Source organism: Dunckerocampus dactyliophorus, chromosome 1 (assembly GCF_027744805.1).
Source record: "Dunckerocampus dactyliophorus isolate RoL2022-P2 chromosome 1, RoL_Ddac_1.1, whole genome shotgun sequence".
NCBI classification, from domain to species: Eukaryota; Metazoa; Chordata; class Actinopteri; order Syngnathiformes; family Syngnathidae; genus Dunckerocampus; species Dunckerocampus dactyliophorus.
Genome location: NC_072819.1, coordinates 16,822,888 through 16,835,000, shown reverse-complemented (window position 1 = coordinate 16,835,000; position 12,113 = coordinate 16,822,888). Strand labels below are relative to the sequence as shown.

Genomic DNA, 12,113 nt, shown 5'->3' with positions numbered 1-12,113 from the left:
CCGATAATCAGCCAATGAGATGAGAGCGGAGGCGGTGCCCCGAAAATCAGCCAATGAGAGCGTGATGCGTCAGAAGGCGTCACCAAGTGTTAGTCTGAACTTGCACCGACTTGAGGCATTAATAAAGTTGATTGAAAAAAAAAAAGACTTGCACTGACACTTTATGTTATATGGAATTTCTTCTGTAATACGATGCAAAAACTTTACATAAATTCTTTATTTTCAGTGGAATTTATGTAAAAGGAGGTTTATGTTATGCAAGCTACTACTGTACTGTGATGCATTTACACAGCGTTCCAGTATATAGCAATGGTCCCCAACCTTCTTTGACCCTCGGACCGGCTTGTGTTCCCACAAATCTCCTGCGGACCGGGCGGGGGGGGGTTGTACGTTATAGCGACCTAATTTATCTTATTTACTATGGTATTGTGTAAAACTAAGACATGAATAACATCAAATTAAAAGCACAAAATGAATGCCGACCCACCATCCACCAGTTCAAGTTCCAGCCAAGTTTTTCCAGAGAGATTATTACATGGCTGTTTGACGTGTGTGGTAAAAGGCAGTGTGCTAGCATGAATTAACTTGAGACAAATGTGCACATTAGCACTCAATAAGTCATCAAAACTTACCTTTATGCATTCCCACATAGTATCAGCATTTGACAACAAATATGAGGTGAAAGAAAAATGGTAAAAATACAGTAGTAGTCTATCTGTGCGGCATGAGATAAAGTTAGCACACCCACAATGGACATGCGTCAAGTGAGACGGATGTAACAGAGAGAATCCGGCCACTTTTCAAAATAAAACATAAAAAAAAAATGAAATAATGGAAATTATTTTTTCTTTCTGTGCGGCCCGGTACCAAATGACCCACGGCCTGGGGGTCGGGGACCACTGGTATATAGTCTTCATTTCAAGTTGTATATTGTGTAAAGACAGATGATTTATGTCAAGTGTGTTTGAGATCACATGCCATTTTTCCTGCCTCCTCCAGTGTCCCGTGCCCTGGGCATCCCGTGCAGGGTTGTCACTAACTTTGGCTCAGCTCACGACAGTAACGCCAATCTGACCATAGAAAACCATTATGATGAGGACGGCAAAAGAATTTCAGATGGAGATTCAGTTTGGTGAGTCTTGTTGTGTCACGACAAGTCAACTGTAGTGGTTGTGTATGCCCAAAATCTTATATTAAAATGGATTATTATCACAGTGTTTATAATTTGACTTGTCAGGAACTTTCATGTTTGGGTGGACAGCTGGATGACTCGTCCAGACTTGGGAGAGGAGTTTGATGGCTGGCAAGCCAGCGACCCCACTCCACAGGAGAAAAGTGATGGTCAGTTTTCTTATACACTCTCAGGACACATTAGGTGTACCTAATAAGAACCAATTCAAGCTGTATCAAATATTCTTCTTTTTTAAATAATAAAATGCTTTACATTGTATTCATTTTATTTGATTTATTTTTATTCATTAGAAAATACTTCCATTTTATTGTCATTTTTTAAAATTTGACATATATTTTATTTTTATCTGAAAAAATGTTGACATACAGTAGATTTAAAATATTTGGACATCATTTGATGAGGACAATCTAAAATAAATATTTTTGTTAATTATACTACATTAGTTTGGATTTGGATTGAATTAGTTTGGCTGCACGGTGGTCTAGTGGTTAGCATGTTGGCCACACAGTCACAGTCTGGAGATCGGGAAGATCTGGGTCCGATTCTCGGTTGGGCATTTCTGTGTGGAGTTTGCATGTTCTCCCCGTGTGTGCGTGGGTTTTCTCTGGGTACTCTGATTTCCTCCCACATTCCAAAAACATGCATGTTAGGTTAATTGGTGACTAGGTATGAATGTGAGTGTGAATGGTTGTTTGTCTATATGTGCCCTGCCATTGGCTGGTGACCAGTCCAGGGTGTACCCCACCGGTCGCCTGAAGTCAGCTGGGATAGGCTCCAGCATGCCCCCGCGACCATAAGGAGGAGATGGATGGTTTGGATTATATTATTTATGTATTAATCACTGTATAATAGGTGTAATAAAAATATATACTGTATTCAGTTTAAAACATTGTTTTGTTAATAATGAGCTTATTTATGTATTCATTTCTGTACATGTTTGTAGGCGTTTACTGTTGTGGCCCAGCTTCACTGAGGGCCATCAAGGAAGGAGAGCTCACCAAAAAGTATGACGCTCCTTTTATTTTTGCTGAGGTGAGTGGTGAGGCTTGATGATGGTCATAATTTACGATTGGTATTGTAATTAGCAGAGCACAGACCTCCACTGAGTCCAGATAAATGAATAAATGCTAAAAGATGCAAAGGTGTATTTTTCAGTACGGACCATTTTCCACACAGCACACATAAAGTGAGCGACAGGATGTGTAACTGCCTTGCAATATAGTCTACTCTTTAAATTTAGTGCAGCCCAGCCTGTGGCTAGAAGCCAGAGCAGTGGTATTTGAATTACTGGGAGTAGATTACCAGAGGTATTTGAACAACATATTGTCAGTATACAGTATACTGTATATTATTTGTAACCTACTGTATGTGTGCTATTTTAGGTGAACGCAGACGTGGTGGACTTGGTGCGTCTGTCTAATGGAAAGTTTGTCAAATTCGGCGGTTCCACTAAATCTGTCGGACGCTTCATCAGCACCAAGAGTGTTGGCTCTGACGAGAGACATGACATCACGCACCAGTACAAGCATACTGAGGGTAAACACATCTTACAAACACCTTTGCTCTGAGGGCATCCATGAGCCTCTCCAAAGTTCCGCTTCTTGTTGATGGGGTTTAGGTTCCGAGGAGGAGCGTCGGGTGTATGAGAAGGCTCAGCACCAGAACAAACTACAACAGCGAGGAGAGGAACCAGGTCTCCATCTCAAGGTATTGTACACCTTCATACATACACACTTCCTGTATACTGTATGTCTGTATGTTCATTCGCGCAGTAGTCCAGGGGTTTTCAAAGTCTAACATTGTGGGTCTCCTCCAAGATGTTGTAATATTTCATTTAATATTCTCAGAAAATTTCTGAAAAAAAACATCCCCAAAAAAAGAGAAAATGTCCACAAGCACTGTGATGTGTTTTTTTTTCCCTTCATTCATGTCATCTTATTAAAATATTTTTACTAAAATCTAAAAAAAAATTATCTAAAAATATATATTTACTGGTTCATTTTATCTGAAAACATTTAACCAAAACATACAAAACAAAACCCAAAATCATTTGACAAAATGCTGAATCTTCCTTGATCCTGTTACGTGTGGCCAAAGCCTGTATACAGGCTTTTGGATCCCAAGATGCAGAGGCGAGTAAAAAAGGTTTATTACAAAAAGTGTCCACAATGTTAGAAAAAGACAAATGTAAGAAACAACAAAGTACAACACAAATACACCGGACCTAGTCACGGGGAAAAATAAAAAAAGAACTAAAAATGCTGCAGCACACGGATACACACACAAAATAGCAGAAAAAATCTTAAGAAAAGGCGCTGCTGAAAACCTATCAGGAAAATTTATACTTAAAAAAATAAAAAAAAGAGAGAACCAAGCAGGCTAACAATGATGACTAACACAAAAAACGCTGCTGAGAACCAAGCAGGAACACAATAGCAGCAACGTTAGTGAAAGCTGCTGCTGGAAGTAGACAAGCAGGGAATCAAATCAATCAAGCACTCACAATACAGGCAGGTAAGACCAGAAAGTAGCCAACAATGAGCAAACATGAGATTGGGAGGAGCAGGGAACAATCTGGCGATGAGTGAACCAAACAGCACAGCTTAAAAAAGGCCAGGTGAGTAATTGCCTGCGGCTCAGCAGTGTGCTACACAACGCAGCAGATAGGCGGCAGCAAAGCATCAACACAGATCATCACCGATCTATGACATGTAATTTATTCACAACCTAGATAATAGTTATTCTGCAGTATAGATGCTATTCAGTTATTTTTCTCTGAAAATGTTCCAAAAGATTGCAAATGTACACAGAAGTAAAAATAGTTTTTTTTGAATCTCGTATCCACACCAACATTTCATGTTGATGCATGCCATTTTTCACTTTCTAATTATTAGGCTAAATGAATAATTCTATAATGTATTACACTTTATGGGAAAAATATTTATTCACAGGTATATTTTATTTCCTGAAAAATTCAGATATTTTTTTTTTGCAAATGTTGAAAGGACTTTGCATGTTCTTCCCGTGCATGCGTGGGTTTTCTCCGGGTACTCCGGTTTCCTCCCACATTCCAAAAACATGCATGTTAGGTTAATTGGAGACTCTAAATTGTCCATAGGTATGAATGTGAGTGTGAATGGTTGTTTGTCTATATGTGCCCTGCGATTGGCTGGCGACCAGTCCAGGGTGTACCCCGCCTGTCGCCCGAAGTCAGCTGGGATAGGCTCCAGCATACCCCCGTGAACCTAATGAGGAGAAGCCGCGTAGAAAATGGATGGATGGATGAAAGACATCTTGGATCCACCCACCAAAATGTCTCAATCCACTTTACTCATTGTCATGTCCTACTTCCTGAAGATCAGGCTGGCCGAGAATATGATCGTGGGCTCAGACTTTGAAGTGTGCGCCGTGCTCACCAACAACTACGCGGCGACAAAGACATGCACCCTGCTGTTCTTCGCAAGGGCTGTGGGCTACAATGGCAAACAAGGAGAGAGCTGCGGATTTACCTCCGACAAAGTGCAGGTGCCCTCTGGAGAAGGTGACGACCAAACACGACACACAAACTGTTAGCAATGACTGTTAATATGTTATCCGGGCAAAATGCAGTGCACCACTAGACTGTAACCAGCAGAGGCACTGTTGGTTCCAGCTTGCCTTGTTTACTGTTATAAATATCTTATTGTGTTTTCAGAGAGACGGCTACACCTCAAACTGGAGTATGACAATTACGGATCGGTGATTACATCTGATCGACTCATTCAGCTGTCTGCCATCACCATTGACAAGCAAACCATTGATTACCATAAGGCAGAGAAGACCATAGTGCTGGATGAGCCCTCTATAGAAATCAAGGTATTGCTTTACATATACAGTTGATGAACATTCCATACATCTCTAAGTTTGTATGTTAGAGAGGGAGAGCTAATCTAACCTAATATTTTGTTACCTTTACTATGGCATAATTTTGGTGATGTATAGTATATTACACCTGTTCTTAACTAAATGTCGTCTGTGCAGCTGCTGGGAGAAGCTAGGGTGAAGCGGCCGCTGTCAGCACAGTTGACCTTGTTGAACCCGTTACCAGAGACCCTCCGGGACTGCAGCTTCACCATCGGGGGTCCTGGTCTCATTGACGGAAAGCCCATGACACTCAAGTACAGTATAGCAAAATTGAGATCCCCCAAAATGCCACTGTTATTGTACTCATTAAAATATCTTTTTAATATTATTTTCAAACAGCTATGAAAAGCAGAGGAAGCATGATGGAATTTTATTTCGACCAGAAAATACATATTTTTTTGCTGTTGTTGTTGCCAGTAGTAACACTTCAAGTCCCAAAATGCATTGCGACAGCTAGTTAGTTGTCACATGACTCTCCCTCGCTCCTTCTTCACAGTCAAGAAACTCGTTAGCCCTCAAGTGGATTAGTTATTTAATTTAAAGTGCTATTTCAGTGACATGAATCAGCTTTGTATTGTACTGCTTATAAACATAAAGTTATCGTGTTTATTGGGCTTCTAAATTTTGTCACTACCAACTACCAGCTTACACGGCTAGTAGAAAGGCTAGTCTTCTTTAGTATGGTGGCTAGTGATGTGCGGATCGATACTGAAATATCAATACTACCAGCTTTTCATGCGCTAAAATCGATTCTATACGTAAGTCATTTGAGGTAATGTTTGTGAAACGTTTGTCTGTTGAAAGGATGACTGATCGTAAACAGAGCATGTGTGAATTGTGAATATAATTGGTAGTTCTTAATAATTAATCATCTGTTTTAGTGGTTTTATTATTTTACTTATTTTATTTTTTAATGTTAAAAGTACCATTTTCACATATTTTATATGATTCTGTCCTCTGTTTTTTCTGTTGTTGTATATTAGCTTGCCTGTATTGTAAATCACTCCGCTACCTCAATATGCTTCAGGGTTTAAAATAAATAAATAAATTACTTTAATTCATAACAAATTAGTGTTTAATTTAAATAATTGTATTTAAATTTGTAATTTATTTAAATTAATACTTTATTTAATTAATACATTAATTAAATGTCTTGTATTCTTTATGCTATGATATGAAATACACTACTTTTAAAATTTACCAGACACATTAAGTGAATTACCAGTATTGGTTTCGGATTGGTATCGCTGATACCAGCCTGAATTTTACTCGGTATCGGATCCGAAACTAAGTCAGTCATATCGCACATCACTAATGGCGGCCTTTGAGCGCCAAAAACAGCAAATTGCACTCCTGTCTTCTTTTTCTTCTTGTTTTTTAATCTTTTTTTAATGTTTTATTAACTTATGGTGTGCATTAACACCACCTTCTGGTAAGGAGTGTGGATCGAGATGCTAAAAAAATGAAAATTTATAATAATAATAAGAATTGTAGGGAAAAAAACTAAATCATTTTTCCTAAACATGTTTTCCTTAAAGGAAAACTGCACTTTTTTTTAAAAAATGTTGCCCGTTATCCACCATCCTTATGTGAAACATGACTACACGTGTCTTTCCCTTTTCTGTGCGTTCTAAAGAGAGAAAATGAGTTAGCAAGTGGAAGCCAACACTCGCCTTATTTCTAAGATAGAGCCAAGCCACCCTACGGAGAAAACTCATTTTGGCCTCTTGTACCCGTGATCTTGTCCTTTCGGTCACTACCCAAAGCTCATGACCATAGGTGAGGGTAGGAACGTAGATCGACCGGTAAATTGAGAGCTTTGCCTTTCGGCTTAGCTCTCCCTTTACCACAACAGACTGTTGTAGAGTCCGTATCACTGCAGATGCCGCACCAATTCGCTTGTCAATCTCGCGTTCCATCCTTCCCTCACTCGTGAACAAGACCCCGAGGTACTTAAACTCCTCAACCCGGAGATGGCACGCCACCCTTTTCCGGGCGAGAACCGTGGACTCGGACTTGGAGGTGCTGATTCTCATCCCGGACGCTTCACACTCGGCTGCGAAACGATCCAGCGAAAGTTGAAGTTCACGGCTCAATGAAGCCAGCAGGACCACATCATCTGCAAAAAGCAGAGACTCAATCCTGCAGCCACCAAACCGGAACCCTTCAACGCCCTGGCTGCGCCAAGAAAGTCTGTCCATAAAAATAATGAACAGAATTGATGACAAAGGGCAGCCCTGGCGGAGTCCAACCTTCACTGGAAACAACTTCTTGCCGGCAATGCAAACAAAACTCTGACACCGGACCAGCCTGAATTAGCTGGTCCGATACCCCATATTCCCGGAGTACTTCCCACAGAATTCCTCGAGGAACATGGTCGAATGCCTTCTCCAAGTCCACCAAACACATGTAGACTGGTTGGGCAAACTCCCATGCATCCTCAAGGACCCTGCTGAGAAGGTAGAGCTGGTCCACAGTTTCACGACCAGGACGAAAACCACACTGCTCCTCCTGAATCCGAGATTCAACTATCCGGCGGGTCCTCCTCTCCAGAACCCCTGAATAGACCTTACCAGGGAGGCTGAGGTGTGTGATTCCACGATAGTTGGAACACACCCTCCGGTCCCCCTTCTTAAAAAGGGGGACCACCACCCCTGTCTTCCAATCCAGAGGTACTGCCCCCAATGTCCACGCGATGCTGCAGAGTTGTGTCAACCAAGACACGCCTACAGCACCCATGGCCTTAAGGAACTCCGGGCGGATCTCATCCACCCCCCCGGGCCCTGCCAACGAGGAGTTTTTTGACAACCTCAGCAACATCAGCCCCAGACATAGGAGAGCCCACCGTGGAGTCCCCAAGCTTTGCTTCCTCATAGGAAGACATGTCGGTGGGACTGAGGAGGTCTTGGAAGTATTCTTTCCACCCATCCACAACATCCCGAGTCAAGGTCAGCAGCACACCATTCCGACCATACACGGTGTTGACTGTGCACTGCTTCCCCCTCTTGAGACGCCGAATGGTGGTCCAGAATCTCTTCGAAGCCATCCGGAAGTCATTCTCCATGGCTTCTCCGAACTCCTCCCATGCCCGAGTTTTTGCCTCAGCGACTGCCAGAGCCACAGACCGCTTGGCCTGCCGATACCTGTCAGCTGCTTCCGGGGTCCCTTGAGCCAAAAAGGCCCAATAGGACTCCTTCTTCATCTTGACTGCATCCTTCCCCACTGGTGTCCACCAACGGTTTCTGGGATTACCGCCACGACAGGCACTGACCACCTTACGGCCACAGCTCCGATCAGCTGCCTCAACAGTGGAGGCACGGAACATGGCCCATTCAGACTCGATATCGGCCACCTCCCTCGGAACATGGTCGAAGCTCTCCCAGAGGTGGGAGTTGAAACTCCTTCTGACAGGGGACTCTGCCAGTCGTTCCCAGCAAATACGTTTGGGCCTGCCAGGTCTGACCAGCATCCTTCCCCACCATCGGAGCCAACTTACCACCAGGTGGTGATCTGTTGACAGCTCTGCCCCTCTCTTCACCCGAGTGTCCAAAACATATGGCCGCAAGTCCGATGATACAACCACAAAGTCCATCATGGAAGTGCGGCCTAGGGTGTCCTGGTGCCAAGTGCACATGTGGACACCCTTATGCTTGAACATAGTGTTTGTTATCGACAATCTGTGATGAGCACAGAAGTCCAATAACAAAGCACCGCTTGGGTTCAGATGAGGGGGGGCCGTTCCTCCCAATCACGCCTCTCCAGGTCTCACTGTCGCTGCCAACGTGAGCGTTGATGTCCCCCAGCAGAACAAAGGAATTTCCTGAGAGAGCACTCTCCAGTACTTCCTCTAGAGACTCCAAAAAGGGTGGGTATTCTGAACTGTTTGGCGCATAAGCACAAACAGTCAGGACCCGTCCCCCCACTTGAAGGCGGAGGGAAACTACTCTCTCGTTCACTGGGTTAAACTCCAACATACAGGCCACAAGCCGGGGCGCAACAAGAATTGCCACCCCTGCCCATTTGTCCCCGCCAGAGTGGAACAAAGTCCATCCCGTCTCGAGAGGACTGGTTCCAGAGCCCTTGCTGTGCGTTGAGGTGAGTCCGACTATATCTAGCCGGAACTTCTCAATCTCGTGCACCAACTCAGGCGCTTTCTCTACCAGAGAGGTGATATTCCAGGTCCCAAGAGCTAGTTTCTGTAGCTGAGGACCGGACCGCCAAAGTCCCCGCCTTCAGCTGCCACCCAGCTCACTCTGCACCCGAGCCCTTTGTCCTCCAATGAGCTCACCACTCATGGGAGGGGGGACCATTATTCTATTTACTACAATGAATTAATAGATGCTCTATGTTTTCTATTTCATTACAATGGTCACATAAGCCTGTACAATGTTTTCCTATCAGTTTTGTCAAACTATGTAGATATGTACAGTATGCCCAAACCTCATTCTTGTAATAATATCTTCCTCTTTCTTGTTTCTGCTAGTTTCCCTTCTTATCCTACATATCTCTGGACTTTATAATATTGTCTACCATTTGGTTCTCTGTTCCACTTATCTTGCCAGTTTTTCCTGATTTCATTCTTGACTATACTTTTAAACTCTTCGTTGCTATAACTTATTTCCATATTTATTTCTGCTTTGCATGTTGCATACTTTGCATATCTATCTGCTAATTTGTTTCCTAGAAGGCTTATGTGAGCCGGCACCCAAATACACTGTAAATTTAACAATAATTCCTATCTTCTTTAATCAACATATTGACTAAACTAATATTAGATCCTGTCTTGGTTCTGAAAATACATTTTTAAACTCCTTTATTTGGCATACTTTCTTCAATCCAGTTCATTGCTGGATAAATTGTGATTATTCCCCTGTAAAAGCAGATCATCAGTAATTATTTTATTCATGGCAACCTTGAGTTGTGGAATAACTGCTGCAGCTCCAACTTTATGATTTCCCGTTTTAGATGCATCTGGAAATATTGCTAAATAACCGGCATATTTTTCCTCAATAATTCTTTGTAATTGATTACTACTTAACTTGTTATTTTTCATGAGTTGAATATCAACCTCAGAGTTTTCAACATGGAATGGTTAGAATTGGAACTCTTGGGCTAATTGTATTTTTTTTCAATATGAACTTCCTCGACTATATCCCCTATTGTGCATCCGAAATTCTTAATCGTATTCCTTTCTTTTTCTTTACAATTTAACAACACTTTCTGGGTTGGATGTGCTTTCGTATACCCTTTCAAGTTTGCCCAGAATACCGCTGCCAACTGTGCTCTCTTCATTTGCAATGAAATTTCATTCATTTCCACAAAGCAGCGACTGGGGTTGTCTTTGTGGCTCCATAACACAGTCTTAAACACAGTCTTACAATCAGACTGATTGTGGCTGACTATACAGCCATAATAGATAACAGACCTAATTAATCCAATACAGATTTCTGTCATTGTACTGGCCCCCAAGTGCCCCCCCCCCCCCCCCCACACACACACACTCTCTACCCCTCAAAGCCTTCATAATATTCAGTACTTTTTACTTTTTTTTTTTTTTTTTGCAGTTTTACTAACATGCATTGACCAGTTAACACATTTATCAAACCATATACCTAAAAACGATCTACCTCATCTATATTTTCAACATTACAGTTTAATCTGAAGTTTTTCTTGAATTTTCCTTCTAGAGACGTTCATGACTTTAGTTTTTCCACCAGAAAATCGTATACCCCACTCCCTTGCCCATTCTTGTATTTTAATGACAGCTTCTTGCATTTTCATTTCTACATACATTATATTCATCGCTTTCTTGTCTTATCTAGTGGTTCTAAAGTGAACCGTTATCATTGTAATTGTTCAAAAATGTGTTTAGATTTTACACCAAAAAAAAAAATCACACAACTACATTAACACAAATAGTCACAGATTTGTACTCATTAAGAAAAAGTCCACATAGGTAATGAATTGTACTTGTTATGGTGGTTGTCCTTTGCAGGATAGGACGAGTGGGCCCCAAACAAGAGGCCAGGACCACCGCTGTGTTGACACCCACCACTGCTGGTTCCTGCGTGCTGCTGGTCAACTTTGACAGCGACAAACTGAGGAGCATCAAGAGCTCCATCAATGTTCTGGTGAAGGAAGGAGATTCTCCAGACATGTAACACTCCAACCTGATGACACTTTTGAATGTAATACAAGGCAATTGGTTTATTTACTTTCACCTTCACCTTCACAAGTGAAATGCAAGATCATCATCTTTGCTGGTTCTGTAAGCAATCATAATGAATGAATGAAACAATAATTTGTGAAAGTGTAATTTTGTCTACCTAATCTCTACATGGAATTTATTCACCAAACTGCCCATCTGTCCAATTAAAAGCCTAAACAAAAAAAAGTTGTAGTATGCTTAAAAACAAGAAAGCACTGTAAGTAAACATGGTGAATAGCACAACAGAGCTGGAATGATTTGTAAAATATTGTACTCAAGTAAAAGTGCACTTAAGGTACAGGTCTAAAAATGTACGGTACTTAAAAGACAAGGTCCCAGTCCTAATCCCAACCCTAAAGCCAAAAATCTCTCTCTACCTCCACCCTTACCCTAACACTAACCCCATCCCTAACCCCATGTTTAACACAAAACCCCAACCTCAAACTCAACCACAACCAGTGTTGGGGCTGAATTTGGGTTCAATTTAGGTTTAGGTTTACGGCCACAGTGTCACGGCTGGGACCAACCCTGACCTTAGCCCAGGGGACACCAACATGGTGCCTGCAAGCACCTGGTAACCCCCCCACAACCACATGTGGTGCCTGAAAGCCTGGTTTTCATTCAGGTTTCCAGTTAATAATATGAGATAAACAAGAAAGAAATGTATTCTGAAATACAGCGTATATACATAATGTATATCATTAAAAAAAATGGGAATTGTGGAAACCAACATTTTGTGAATGTTCCTGCAAAACAAGCTTTTTCACTTTGTTTGTCTTGAAATAACCTATTAAAATAAATGTTACAAAA

General features: G+C 41.8%; 1 protein-coding gene across 1 annotated transcript in view; it reads left to right on the top strand.

The window, feature by feature from the left end:
* Positions 1–11,276, top strand: part of LOC129185278 (protein-glutamine gamma-glutamyltransferase 2-like) — a gene marked incomplete at its 5' end in the record, with an annotated part of 19,550 nt that extends 8,274 nt beyond the window's left edge. Inside the window, 9 exons of the mRNA XM_054782108.1 lie at positions 1,000–1,132; positions 1,238–1,341; positions 2,136–2,224; positions 2,575–2,728; positions 2,811–2,899; positions 4,550–4,733; positions 4,887–5,047; positions 5,213–5,349; positions 11,091–11,276. Of these exons, the coding sequence (XP_054638083.1) occupies positions 1,000–1,132; positions 1,238–1,341; positions 2,136–2,224; positions 2,575–2,728; positions 2,811–2,899; positions 4,550–4,733; positions 4,887–5,047; positions 5,213–5,349; positions 11,091–11,256 (1,217 nt within the window). The remainder of the gene's footprint in view (positions 1–999; positions 1,133–1,237; positions 1,342–2,135; positions 2,225–2,574; positions 2,729–2,810; positions 2,900–4,549; positions 4,734–4,886; positions 5,048–5,212; positions 5,350–11,090) is intronic.
* Positions 11,277–12,113: the final 837 nt, after the last annotated feature.